The following is a 14,117-nucleotide window of genomic DNA, read 5'->3' as shown; positions in this document are numbered from 1 at the left end:
TGCATACTGTGAAACTTTAGAGAAGATAGAGCATATAACATGTAGGGTGTGTAGGGGGATAGAGCAGCAGGGTGTGGATGGAGGGGGATAGATAGAGCAGCTAACCTACCTGTAGGGTGTGTAGGGTGGTAGATAGAGCAGCTAACCTACCTGTAGGGTGTGGATGGAGGGGGATAGATAGAGCAGCTAATCTACCTGTAGGGTGTGTAGGGGGATAGATAGAGCAGCTAATCTACCTGTAGGGTGTGTAGGGGGATAGAGCAGCGGCCCCAGGCGTTGAGGTGACAGAGCGAGTCGACGGTCCCGGCGCTGCCGAACACCATCAGTTTCTGGAGCAGCTCTTCCTGAGACAGAGCGAACAGCACCATAGACAGGCCGGACGCTGGAACAGATAGAAATAATAATAATAATAATAATAATAATAATAATAATGAATGAATGAATGAATGAATGAATGAATCGTTTAATGACCACACGACCTAGGTCGGTGGAATTAGTTTTCGGTACAGGTGGAAAAGCTCAATACAGCAGTGTCAAAAAAACATACACACATTGCACATAACTATCACATGGACATGTACACACATAACCACAAGACAAGAACATATTTACAATTTATAAAGTGCAGTACGTCTGGCAGGGTTAGTGCAGTGAGTCAGGTGTTGAGAGTCCTTATAGCAGAGGGGAGGAAAAAACTGTTTTTGAAACGGGATGTTTTGGTGGCCAGGGATCGGTAGCGCCGTCCAGAGGGCAACAGTTGAAACAGGTGGTGAGCAGGGTGGGAGGGGTCAGAGATAATTTTATGTGCTCTATTTGTGGTGCGTTTGAGATATAGTGATTCAACTGATGGGAGGGGGGGTGCCGATGATCTTGGATGATTTTCTTACTATTCGCTGTAGTTTACTTTTTGATTTACTGTCCGAGCTGCCGTACCAGACTGTGATGGATGAGGTGAGTATGCTCTCAATGATGGCGGTGTAGAACTGAAGGAGGAGGTTTTGTTTTACTTTGAATTTTTTGAGCTGTCTGAGAAAGAATAGTCGTTGGTGGGCTTTTTTTGGTGATGAAGTCTGTGTTGGTGTTCCATTTGAGGGAGTTACTGATATGAGTGCCAAGGAATTTGAAAGAGTCCGTTATGGTTATGGGTTCTCCAAGGATGTTGATGTTTTTTTTTGGGGGGGGGGGCTGTGCCTGAAGTCTACGATGAGTTCTTGTGTCTTTGATGAGTTGAGCTGGAGGTTGTTGTTGAGGCACCAAGTGACTGCTTGGGCTATCTGCTCGCGATAACGGTCTTCATTATTATTTGTTATGAGTCCGATTATGGTTGTGTCATCTGCATATTTCAGAATGGTGACTGAGCTGTGGAGGGATATCAGGTGGTTGGTGTAGAGGGAGAAAAGCCAGGGTGAGAGGACGCAGCCTGTGCTGAGGGTCAGGGGTCGAGATGAAAGGCTGTTCATCTTGACCCTCTGTCGTCTTTTCCACAGGAAGCTCCAGTGGCAGATGCAGGGGTCAATGTTCATGTCCACCAGTTTATTGAAGAGATTGACCGGGTCTATTGTATTGAAGGCTGAGCTAAAGTCAATGAATAAGATGCGGGCGTAGGTGTTGGGTGACTCCAGATGTAGTAGTGTGTGATGGAGTGTTAATCATAATCATAATAATAATAATAATAATAATTAATCATCATATTAATAATAATATGTTTATTTGTATAGCGCTTTTCCTGCAAACGTTGAAGCTCAAAGTGCTCCAATCATTATATAATCATCATTTAATTAATTTACAAATAAATTAAAACATTTGTGTCCGGCGCCTGACTCACCCTTCAGCAGCAGACTGAGCTGCTCCTCGCTGGACCGCTGGACCGGCGCGGCGGGGGCGGCGGGCCGGTGGTAGGACACGCCCTGAGACTCCAGGTCCCAGAAGGCCACGGCCGTCTCGCTGTTGCCGGGGGAGACGAAGGTCACCACGGCGGAGAACTCGGAGACGGAGAGCAGCGCCGGGACGGCGGTGTCCGGCACGGAGAACTGCACCACGGCGCCTCCAGGGGGCGCTCTGCTCTGGGACAGCCTGGCAGACACCGGGGGGGCAGAGCGCTGGTCCTCCATGTGGGGGAAGTCCTTAAACCAGGGGACCCCTACGAGCTGGTAGGGGGAGGGGGGGGGCGCCTTGGCCTGGTTGTACATGGCAGTCAACCGGGCTTCCCATGACCTGAGAATGAAACAATGAAAACATTAAAACATCAAGACAGGGCAGGGGTCCCACGCCTTCTGAAACATCACATTCAAGCACCTCTCAAGCACCTTTCAAGACTCAATTCCCTCAAATTCAAGGACCCAACACGGCATAGTTTGAGACAGAACTAGTTGACGAGCTATGTAAAACATTTTGGAATATATCAGAATTTTTTTTAGAGAGAGAGGGGGGAATTCAAGCACTTTCAATGACCCATGTCTATTTTCAAAAAGTTTTAAGACCTTGATTTATTTTTCTCAAATTCACAAACTTTCAAGGATTTCAAGGACTTGTGGGAACCATGCAGGGCTCAATCACTATTGTACTTATTGATAGCGGAGTGAAGCTGTTATGGACAGCTAGATATAAACATTTCACCCTGTCCTACTTACTGCAAATTCGTAGTAAATCTAGCCCATAAATGAGAGATGTTGTAAACATGCTATAATTAAGCGTTATGGAATGAGAAGCCGTGGTATATTGTGGATATCGGCACAGCTAGGGGGTGTAACGACACTCCGCGAACGGTTACCACATTTATCCATCAATATTTCACAAAAGAAAGACAAGACAAACTTTTAATCAATGTATTTTAATGGAACTATGTTTTTATTGTAAGTGTATTCATCCGCTGAACCGTTGTTTATCGGTTGCTAAGCAACGGTAAGAACGTAACTCCGATAACGGTAATATATACAAATGCGGAGTAATATGAAAAGATGTGTCAACATTCCATTTAGCCGTGCGTATATCATGGATATTGGCTGGAACGCAAACTGACCAATAGAGACAATGGACCAAACTGACCAATAGAGACAATGGACCAAACTGACCAATAGAGACAATGGATCAAACTGACCAATAGAGACAATGGACCAAACTGACCAATAGAGACAATGGATCAAACTGACCAATAGAGACAATGGACCAAACTGACCAATAGAGACAATGGACCAAACTGACCAATAGAGACAATGGACCAAACTGACCAATCGAGACAATGGACCGGATCTATCCGTTGTATAATGGAACATCTCTTACAGAAAGGGAAAGTCCTTCCTTTAGTGCTCGATTCCCCAGAATGTAGAGAGACGTCTAAATGGACACTCCATTATTAGTTATACACTCATTATTCTCAACCATGTCTACGACCTCAGATCTTTTAATTGACCATATGGCAAACATATTTTCTCCAACACCTGCCTGTCCAAGCAGCTGTTAGCGGTGGGCTCCACCTACCTGTCAGTGCGTAGGGAGGTGCCCAGCACCGTGTTGCTATAGGCAGAGCTGGAGAGGCTGTCCTGGTCACTGGGCTCCTGGGGCTGGAGGGGGGGGGGGCTGGGGACCACGCGACACAGCAGGTGCTCTGGGTGCTTCCTGTCGGGGGGGGGGAACAGAGGAGAGAGGCACACTCATCAGTCAGGGGTGGGGGGGGGGCCTTAGACTCATCATGTGATTCAACCACTTGTAGCAGATACGTAGGTGTGTTGTCCAGACCTGGGCAAAAAATACACAAATATTTAATGTGAAGATTTTTTTTTATATTTCAGAGGAGTGATCATAATTTAGTTCGCCTCACATCTGCACTTCTGAGATTATGCCTTTGCTTACCTTGCGCCTGACAAGTTATTAAAAGATCTTCAAAGATTCCTCGAATATTCAAATATTTACTTACTGTCCAGTAGGACAAAAACTCGATCTCAGCAAAAGTTAGCAGTTAGAGTTCCTCCCTGAAGTTACCTGAAGTAGTGGTGGAGGTCGACCGCTAGGGCGGTGCTGGATTGCGTGGCCGCCACGGCGGTGCTGAGGTCAGGGGAGACCTGGAGGAGACAGAAGGAGGACAGGCAGGGAGGGGGCGGGGGCTCGTCCTCCCCCAGCCCAGAGGTGTGATACAGGGGAAGGTCGACGCTGGCCAGCTGCCTCCCCTCCACACTGTCAAACACATCTGGAGCGCCGGGTTAAAGAAAGACAGGGTTCCCACACCTTCTGAAACATCAAATTCAAGCACCTTTCAAGGACTTTCAAGACTCAATTCCCTCAAATTCAAGGACCCAACACGGCATAGTTTGAGACAGATCTAGATTGATATAATAGGAACTATCCGCTCACAGACAACAATTAAAAAGAGAGGCTTGAATGTGCGAACACTAGATGGTCTCTTGCCTTCTCTACCACAGCACAGCAAAACAATATATTGTGAAATATGTGTAAAGTTAAGCAATACAGAGACTTATTTACTAGTTGAAGAGCTAAGTAAAACATTTTTTTATATATATTTTAAAAAAAAGAGAGAGAGAGAGAGAGAGAGAGAGAGAGAGAGAGAGAGAGAGAGAGAGAGAGAGAGAGAGAGAGAGAGAGGGGGGAATTCAAGCACTTTCAATGACCCATGTCTATTTTCAAAAACTTTTAAGACCTTGATTTTTTTTTACGAATTCACAAACTTTCAAGGATTTCAAGGACCCGTGGGAACCCAGGTTAGGGGTCAGGGTCATAAGGACCCGTGGGAACCCAGGTTAGGGGTCAGGGTCATAAGGACCCGTGGAACCCTGGAAACACAACCGTGCTGCTGAATGATCGTCACGAACCAAACGTCGTGAAGGTTCTGCTATTTTAGCATCGTAGCTACGGTCACACTGTTCATAAAAGATTTGAGAGAGAGCCCTGGACAAAAAAAGATCAAACAGCTGGTGAAAATGATTTGTAGATACGGCACATGATTAAATGGCGAAGACTCGAGTACTCCTTCATTAAAACGAGTCAAACAACGTCTACCACCATAAAACTCAAACTGTCCCCCCCTGAGGAGCCAAACACTCCATCACTAGGAAAAGTATTCAGTGTTTAACACTAGAACAGCCGTGCCTTTTTTACCTACTACAAGAGCCGCCTCGGGGGTCAAATGACCATAGTCTTTACAATGGGAAGCTGCTACTTACACACACAACGTCCACTAGTTGGCTGCTTGTAAATCAGCCTGCCTCCTACACAGAAAAACTGCAAAATAGCTTCATACTAGCTTATCCGGATGTGATTTTGAAAATGTAAGGATACTGGGTGTGGTAGAACGCACACATCTAGGAAAGGTCATGAAAGGAGGAGTCCTGAAATGTGATCGAGTGCAAAGATATAAACATTTTTCTTTACTCGCAGACTTACTGGCTGATTAAGTGTTTAATGGATACATATGACTCCATTGGTGGTCAGTACAAAGAGGGAGCCTCTGCACAGTTGGTAGTCAGCACACGAGGCCAGGGCCTCCGGGGGCAGGGCCACGCTGCAGCAGGACAGGGCCTCCGGGCCGGACGCCCCCGGGTCCAACAGCAGCTGAACCAGAGAGCTGGAGTTCAGCAGGAGGAAGCACCTGCCGTCCACAAAGGACAACAGCTTCACCGACACCAACTCAGACACACCTACGGAATAATAATAATAATAATAATAATAATAATAATAATAACAACAACAACAACAATAATAATAATAATAACAACAACAATAATAATAATCACTTTTATTTGTATAGCACTTTTCCTGCAAACGTTGCAGCTCAAAGTGCTTTAATCATCATATAATCATAATTGAATGATTTAGTCATTTAAAGGCAATATTAAAAAGATGGGTTTTTATTCTTGACTTGAACATTATGTGCTGAGGTTGCACCCCTAATGTAAACTGGCAGTGCATTCCACAATCTGGGTGCATAAAATGAGAATTCAGCCTCACCAAATCTCTTCTTTTGTACATGTGGTACACAGAGAAAACCAGCGTCAGAAGACCTGAGCTCTATTGGGCTGATATGCTAGCAGAAGACCTGAGAGCTCTATTAGGCTGATATGCTAGCAAAAGACCTGAGAGCTCTATTGGGCTGATATGCTAGCAGAAGACCTGAGAGCTCTATTGGGCTGATATGCTAGCAGAAGACCTGAGAGCTCTATTGAGCTGATATGCTAGCAAAAGACCTGAGAGCTCTATTGGGCTGATATGCTAGCAGAAGACCTGAGAGCTCTATTGGGCTGATATAATAACACTAATAATACGATCAGTGCACTTTGGTACATTAGGTATCTCGTCAGGTGGATGGGACAGGATAACACAGGGATTGTTGTCAAAAGACCACTCAGAGGTAACCACTAACCAGGGTATATACAGGAATCTTGAGGTTAATTTCAATACCTTTCTAAGACTTTTTAAAGACCTTGTCAATATTTTTCCAGACCTCACCGCCACTTCGAGCTGTAACCGTTTACATCAGTGACACCTTTACCTTAACAGTTTTAGTTTGCAATAGACTAGACCACTATCATACAACACAATTTCCGGTTCATCTTTGTTTTTTGATCAAACTAATAAATTCATGTAAACTTTTACTAAAAGTTTTTAGGACTCAAACTCTTTGGACAGAGTCTAATTCAGAAAAATACCTACAAAATTCAAGACCTCATAAAACCGTGAGAAGACTTTTTAATACTTATTAAGGGTCTTGATTTTCCCAAAATGTATTTATCAACTTTTAATACTTTTCAAGACACCGCGGATACCCTGGTAACAAGCAGCACAATCCAAGAACGACACACAGCTTGATCAGCCTCAGTCAGGGTGACTTGAAATGATTTTTTGAATCAAAACATTCTTGGCTGTACTTACTCAAAGCCTTCTCTTTGGCCAGCTGCACTAGGGTGTTCGCTGTGCACTCAGAGACGCAGGCAAGAGAGCCAGAGGATGCAGCAAGGTCCTCCGCTTCCACCTCGTAGAGCTTCAACTCACACTCTGAGCCCACGGCCAACAGCCTAGGGCTGGGGGTACAGGGGCCACCGGGAGCTGTCACCTCCTCCCAGACAAAGCTGTAACAGACAACAGAACCAGTTAAAAAAAAATGCATCAGGAGTTAGGACAGGACACTGTTGTTGTATTCGAATCCTGGCTTCATACATGCAACGGACGTGTAGAGCTCTCAGGTCTTCTGCTAGCATATCAGCCCAATAGAGCTCTCAGGTCTTCTGCTAGCATATCAGCCCAATAGAGCTCTCAGGTCTTCTGCTAGCATATCAGTTCAATAGAGCTCTCAGGTCTTCTGCTAGCATATCAGCCCAATAGAGCTCTCAGGTCTTCTGCTAGCATATCAGCCCAGTAGAGCTCTCAGGTCTTCTACTAGCATATCAGCCCAATAGAGCTCTCAGGTCTTCTGCTAGCATATCAGCCCAATAGAGCTCTCAGGTCTTCTGCTAGCATATCAGCCCAATAGAGCTCCCAGGTCTTCTGCTAGCATATCAGCCCAATAGAGCTCTCAGGGCTTCTGCTAGCATATCAGCCCAATAGAGCTCTCAGGTCTTCTGCTAGCATATAAGCCCAATAGAGCTCTCAGGTCTTCAGCGAGCATATCAGCCCAATAGAGCTCTCAGGTCTTCTGCTAGCAAATCAGCCCAATAGAGCTCTCAGGTCTTCTGCTAGCATATCAGCCCAATAGAGCTCTCAGGTCTTCTGCTAGCAAATCAGCCCAATAGAGCTCTCAGGTCTTCTGCTAGCATATCAGCCCAATAGAGCTCTCAGGTCTTCTGCTAGCATATCAGCCCAATGGAGCTCTCAGGTCTTCTGCTAGCATATCAGCCCAATAGAGCTCTCAGGTCTTCTGCTAGCATATCAGCCCAATAGAGCTCTCAGGTCTTCTGACGCTGGTTTTCTCTGTGTACCACATGTACAAAAGAAGAGATTTGGTGAGGCTGCATTCTCATGTTATGCTCCAGATTGTGTCTCACTGCCAGTTTACATTAGGGATGCAACCTCAGCAAATGTGTTCAAGTCAAGACTAAAAACCCATCTTTTTAATATTGCCTTTAAACGACAAAATAATTAAATGATGATTATATAATGATCGGAGCACTTTGAGCTGCTACGTTTGCAGGAAAAGCTCTATACAAATAAAAAGTTATTATTATTATTATTATGATTATTATTATTATGACATGCACAATGCAGAGTGTGTTATCGATTCCTTTTTTGGTTGTAGTTTACTCACTCGGAATAGGTGCCATGGAGAGATCTGTCCAGTGCCTCGCTGTCTGAGAGATCCCCCAGGGTCAGCCCCCCGGTGTCCCCCAGGGTCAGCCCCCCGGTGTCCCCCAGGCAGCAGAGCAGGGAGCTGCCCTGGGCCAGCCTGGCCTTCTGCACCCCCACCACACCCAGTCTACTGATGCTGCTCTCCGGGGTGAGAGACACCTCCAATGCACAGCAATGCTCAGCTCTGTTCAACATGTCTGACATGTCAAAGATGATCCGAGGTTTTTTTTTAAAAAAAGACAGATTTGATCTCATATCTCTAAGTGCATTATAGTACAGGGTGAGAGGGCAATGCAAAGACCCTTTAGATAGCTTCCTCATTCATGTCAACACTCATCCACTGTCACATGTCTGTGTTTATCACTGTATCAGCTGGTTCAGATTGGCCAATCGGAGAAAGAGAAAAAAAAGACTGAACTAATCGCTCGACAATATTATTATTGTTATATTATAACGCGATATTTGAGCGATTCTACTAGACAAACGAATGTACTTTAATTAATCAGCATCTATTAATAATATTTAAATAATATGTTGTTTACTCAATGACCCACGACGTCACGCACAACAGATACGGATCTAAACACGTGACTGGGATCAACACAGCGATTGCTTTGGTCTGAGGAGACTCAAGCCGGAAGTGGACCGTTTTTATTTGTTGCGTTGGTGTTTTTCCAGTTCGGTCTGCAGAGATGACATTGGTCATAATAAGGAGAGTCGCTTAGTTTTGTGATCGTATTTGTTGTTAATCCTGCGATGGCGCTGTTTTAAAGATGGACATGATACTGTCCGGTCTCTTACTGTCACCAAGGCTTTCCACATCTCTCGACAATACGAAAAGAAGAATGCGCACTGGATCACAATAATGGAGGAGAAAGCATTAGAAGTTTACGGTAAATGAGTTAATGGAGGAGAAAGCATTTGATTAGAGGTTTACGGTAAATGAGTTAATGGAGGAGAAAGCGTTAGAGGTTTACGGTAAATGAGTTAGTTAGTGTATTCAATATCATTTTATTTGTATTGCACTTTTCCTGCAAACGTTGCAGCTCAAAGTGTTAATGTCTGCTTTTGAAACAATGTTGCTGCAACAACTGATAGTTAGTTCCTTTAAATTCTACCATAAACAGGAAGTATTTTATTTCGTTTGTAATATAATAATAATAATAACTTTTTATTTGTATAGCACTTTTCCTGCAAACGTAGCAGCTCAAAGTGCTCCAATCATTATATAATCATCATTTAATTATTTAGTCACTTAAAGGCAATATTAAAAAGATGGGTTTTTAGTCTTGACTTGAACATAATGTGCTGAGGCTGCATCCCTAATGTAAACTGGCAGTGAGATTTTTGTATGTAAAACAACTACACGTCCTCGGCATTCAGAGGAACAACCACCTCATGATTCCAACCCCCCCCCCTTCCTTTATTTCCAGATGTCATTCGCACTATCCGAGACCCGGAGAAACCCAACACCCTGGAGGAGCTGGATGTGGTGACTGAGAAATGTGTTGAAGTCAGAGAACTTGGAGAGGACGAGTACCTCATCATTATCAAGTTCACTCCCACGGTGCCCCACTGCTCCCTGGCTACTCTAATCGGTGTGTCTCACGGACTGATAACAAACAAGCCAACTGACATGAACAGCACATCGTGAGCTTAGAATGAGAAGGTTCTATCTCCGTTTAGAATGAGAAGGTTCTATCTCCGTTTAGAATGAGAAGGTTCTATCTCCGTTTAGAATGAGAAGGTTCTATCTCCGTTTAGAATGAGAAGGTTCTATCTCCGTTTAGAATGAGTTTTTTTGATTGATTGATTGAAAACTTTATTAGAAGATTTGCAGGAGTAGGTACATGAAAGTACATATTACATACAAGGTCAACTAACAGGATAAAAACCCAAGAAAGCCACTGGCTTATTTCAATTGGGGTCCTTGATTCTCAATTCATCGTTACATGTAAGACAGACAAAAAAAAAAACTAGTACTATCTACAAGATAATACAGACAAATAACTAGTACTATCTACAAGATAAACATACATCCATCATGGGAAGAACAATATAACAAAACATTAGGTATGTACAGCGGGTAGGACAGGTGGGGACATACACCACAGGTGGGGGCGGGGGACAAAACACAAAGTATGTACAGTGGGTAGTTCGGGTCTTTTAATCTGATTTTTGATTTAGAGGGTCCAGTTACGGATTGCAGCCTCCTGTAAATGTTTTTTGAGAGTGGTTTAGGGTTAGGGTTAGGGTTAGGTTCTATCTCCGTTTAGAATGAGAAGGTTCTATCTCCGTTTAGAATGAGAAGGTTCTATCTCCGTTTAGGGCAGTTCAGAGATATTGAGCGTCAACGTTTTTACATTCCGTTATGTTTTGTGAGATGGAACTTTTGTATTTTTATTAATTACTTACTAACTCAAAAATGTCAACATTTTAAAAGTAACACCACACGGGCATTAATAAACACCTAATGGATCAGATTCTGTAAAAAAACTACATTTTGACAAAAAATGGAGATAGAACCTTATAATTCTAACGTCACGACATGTCAACTTTTGTACAGACTTTTATGTCGCAATACTTAGAAAAAGCTTGCAGAGAATAGACTACACTAGACTACTAGAGCGCACACTCTTATTTTTTTCAGAATTAGAATTTTGCAGAATCTGGATTTTGCTCTATTAATTGAAATGTTATGAGGTACTAAGTATTGCTCTTCTTGACATGGCTGTGAATGGAAAATTGTATTTTAAGCCAGAGGCCTTTGAGCAATAAACTGAGGAGCAGGCACCTCTCAAACCCAGCACATTGGTGAACTGAATGGAGTAGGCTATGCTTTTACCATGTGTGTAAGAGCCCATTCTGGAGTTCCTACCACTTTGTACACGTTATTGTAGTTAGCACGTCTTAGAATGTATATATTCTAAGCTACTGTATCAATCAAAAGTTTGGACACACTTTCCCAAACGTTTGACTGGTAGGCTACTGTATCTACCCACATTCCCCTTACAATGCTCTTAATGGTGATACTGTTCATTGAGTTTAGTTCAAAGTAATGTTTTTATTTTATTTTTTTATTATTATTATTATTATTTTAAGCTCTTTCACAGATGGTGTATAGTCCCAGAGGACTATTTGTCTCGTGTGTTGCTTTCATGTTGTATGAATATATTACAAACGGTTTATTTAAGATCAATGTCTTTCCCTGACAATAACATTTCTGTTTCAGGCCTCTGCTTACAAGTTAAGCTGCAGAGATGCTTGCCGTTTAAACACAAGGTAAGCAGACAGGGGATTAAACACATAAAAGTATAAAGCGTTGTCAACCCCCGAAGATGTGTTTACAGTATGTAGACAATGTTTTCTTGCGTCTCATTATTTGTCGTACCCAATTTACCAGCTATACCTTTAGAAGGCGTAGCATAGCATAGCAAGTTCTCTCAAAGAAATGTGAGAGATTTGCACCAAGGACACAGGCAGCTCTTTGGAAATGAATTGTGCGTTACTGTCTGGTCATGTCTTCCTGTTTATTTACTGTCTGGTCATGTCTTCATGTTTATTTACTGTCTGGTCATGTCTTGGCCTGTGGAAGTTAATGACCTTTTCTAACTTTCTTCTACTTTATCTGTTGTTTTTTCACAGTTGGAAATTTACATTACTGAGGGAACCCATTCTACCGAGGAAGATAGTAAGTATTCCCGACACTGCACTTTTTGCACTTTTATTTATGCACTTGTATTTCTATTGCACCTTGTTTTTAGTGTATTTTATCTTCTTTTCTCTTTTGAATGAATGAATGAATGGTCTTTATTGTCATTGCTACAGTACAGACACCAAACAACGAAATTTAGGAGGGGTGGCTCCCCTGGTGTTAGGAAAGAAAAAAAAAACTAAAAAAACAAGAAGGGAAAGGAGCTAATTTACATAAATAAAGGCTATGTACACTATCCACTATACTATACTGTACAGATAGACGACTAGGGTTGTCATATTGCACATAGTGTTATTGCACATTCATTTAAAGTGTCGCAGTTTGCAGTGTTTTACCAGTGTTTTATCTTTTTATCTGTTAAGCACTTTGGGCGGCTGTTTGTCGTTGTAAAATTGTGCTATATAAATAAACGTTACTTACTTACTTACTATTCCTCCCTTAGTAGAACAACTTATACAGACAATCTGCTTTTAAGTGGATTTCTTAAAGAAATGTCAACAATTTGACTTACGAAAATGTGGCAATAGTGGGAAACTTATATTTGTTTGCACTTTTCTTCTCCCAAGTTAACAAACAGATAAATGACAAGGAGAGGGTGGCAGCTGCCATGGAGAACCCCAACCTCCGGGAGATCGTGGAACAGTGTGTCACTGAGCCTGATGACTGAGCTACTGGACGACCATCTCCACCACGACCATTTCTCCACGACAACCATCTCAACCACTCAGGCTTCAAACCTGCCATCGAGTTTAGATCATAGCCATTGTGGATTATGTGTAGTTATATATACGTACCTGAGGATATGTCTTGAGAATAATACTTGATCACTGAATAGACCTATCGCTAAGCCACGCCCCAAAATGGAAATTGTCCAATCATATCACAGCAAAAGTTGCTACTGGCAGAAAACTAGCGAGAAACAACTCGCTAATATCTGGTGGTGAAAAGCTTCTAGACTAAATATTCTTGTCATCTTTTAAAAACATGTCTATTACTTGCTGTGGTAAATCAGAAATCAGAAATGTGCCAACTCCCGCCATTGTAAGTCATTGAATGTCATTCAGTCACAGTCAGTGACGCGTTGTTTGTTTGTCTGTCTGAGTGTTCAAAGGGGCCGTGGCTTAGCGATAGGTCCATTGTTCACTTTTTTAATACTCTCTGTGAATAGTAGCATTCATGGTTCAAAGAAAAGCCCAGATCAATGACAGAATGACGAGCTAAAGTTGTGTATTTCCCAATAACAAAGAAGGATGAGGGGGAGGAGATTTGGGTTGCTATGATGTAATACAGCTGTGGGAAGTTGTTGAAGTCACCTCAACATGGACAGCGGATGTGTGGTTTGACTTTTTGTTTGTTTTGATTGATTATGGACATGGAGGCTCAGCTTAAAGACTTAAAGAAGGAAACAGGCAACAACTTCCTTTAACAGCACTGCCAATAGGGAACCCTGGATAACATGATGATGTCCTCTGCCCTGTCCACATGGGATCCCTCTGTCAGTCATATCTACTACTCACACTCACTTTACCCTGTTCCATGTATTCCTGTTGTCATAGTGATTGCGGAGTCACTACCAGGAGAATCATCATCATCATCAGCTCTTCATCCTAATATAAAATGTGATTATTTTTTAGAAATGCTTCTTTCTATGAAAATGTTTGAACACAGAACAGATTTTTTTTTTTTTTTGAAAAGTCCCGTAAAGAGGTAATTAGGGCATTAGAGCTAATGTGTCCCGGCCAATAAAGATGTTTACCGAAATGCACGGTTAAGGCACCCGCATGTGGTGTATGTCTGTCATATCTGGGAGTATTGAAATGGCCAATGAAAGATGAATGTCATCAATTTATTTGCCTCTGCCTGTGAAGCCGCAGAAACAGAGTGCAGTGAGCTCAAACCACCACAAGGAGGCAGCAACATACACAAGTCCAGAGTAGGCGTGAAGTCCGTAGCAATCATTGCGAAAAGCAGTGCTCTCAAACTCAATGCCTTGGGAGCAGCCAGCGATGTGCATCTTTTCTTTTTGCCCCAGACCACCACTAACAGTGCAGGGCTGGAAAGAAAACATGCACGTACACAAAGTAGATCAATATTAAGTGTAAGACCAAATGGT

The 14,117-nt window shown here is 42.8% G+C and overlaps 2 protein-coding genes across 3 annotated transcripts in view; one reads left to right on the top strand and one right to left on the bottom strand.

Annotated features, from left to right (window-relative positions):
- spg11 (SPG11 vesicle trafficking associated, spatacsin) overlaps positions 1-8,493 on the bottom strand; it is a gene marked incomplete at its 5' end in the record, with an annotated part of 49,246 nt that extends 40,753 nt beyond the window's left edge. The window contains 7 exons of the mRNA XM_080539146.1: positions 237-382; positions 1,826-2,214; positions 3,478-3,615; positions 3,979-4,183; positions 5,421-5,648; positions 6,880-7,076; positions 8,249-8,493. Of these exons, the coding sequence (XP_080395272.1) occupies positions 237-382; positions 1,826-2,214; positions 3,478-3,615; positions 3,979-4,183; positions 5,421-5,648; positions 6,880-7,076; positions 8,249-8,493 (1,548 nt within the window). The remainder of the gene's footprint in view (positions 1-236; positions 383-1,825; positions 2,215-3,477; positions 3,616-3,978; positions 4,184-5,420; positions 5,649-6,879; positions 7,077-8,248) is intronic.
- A 477-nt stretch (positions 8,494-8,970) lies between these two features.
- On the top strand, positions 8,971-13,754 carry ciao2a (cytosolic iron-sulfur assembly component 2A; the record flags this gene model as incomplete). 2 transcript variants are annotated; one of them, XM_080539266.1, is made up of 5 exons in its annotated part: positions 8,971-9,182; positions 9,723-9,887; positions 11,522-11,571; positions 11,935-11,980; positions 12,571-13,754. In XM_080539266.1, the coding sequence occupies 5 exons, from the start codon at positions 9,155-9,157 to the stop codon at positions 12,669-12,671; spliced, it is 390 nt and encodes a 129-aa protein (XP_080395392.1). In that variant the 3' UTR covers positions 12,672-13,754. The 2 variants fall into 2 exon arrangements, with proteins under 2 accessions (XP_080395392.1, XP_080395393.1); XM_080539267.1 differs by lacking the exon at positions 8,971-9,182 and adding an exon at positions 9,240-9,267.
- Between the last annotated feature and the right edge of the window lie 363 nt (positions 13,755-14,117).

The sequence above is a fragment of the Nansenia antarctica genome (genome assembly GCF_963989245.1).
Source record: "Nansenia antarctica genome assembly, chromosome: 9".
Lineage (NCBI taxonomy): Eukaryota > Metazoa > Chordata > Actinopteri > Argentiniformes > Microstomatidae > Nansenia > Nansenia antarctica.
This window is presented reverse-complemented; position numbering and strand designations above follow the sequence as displayed.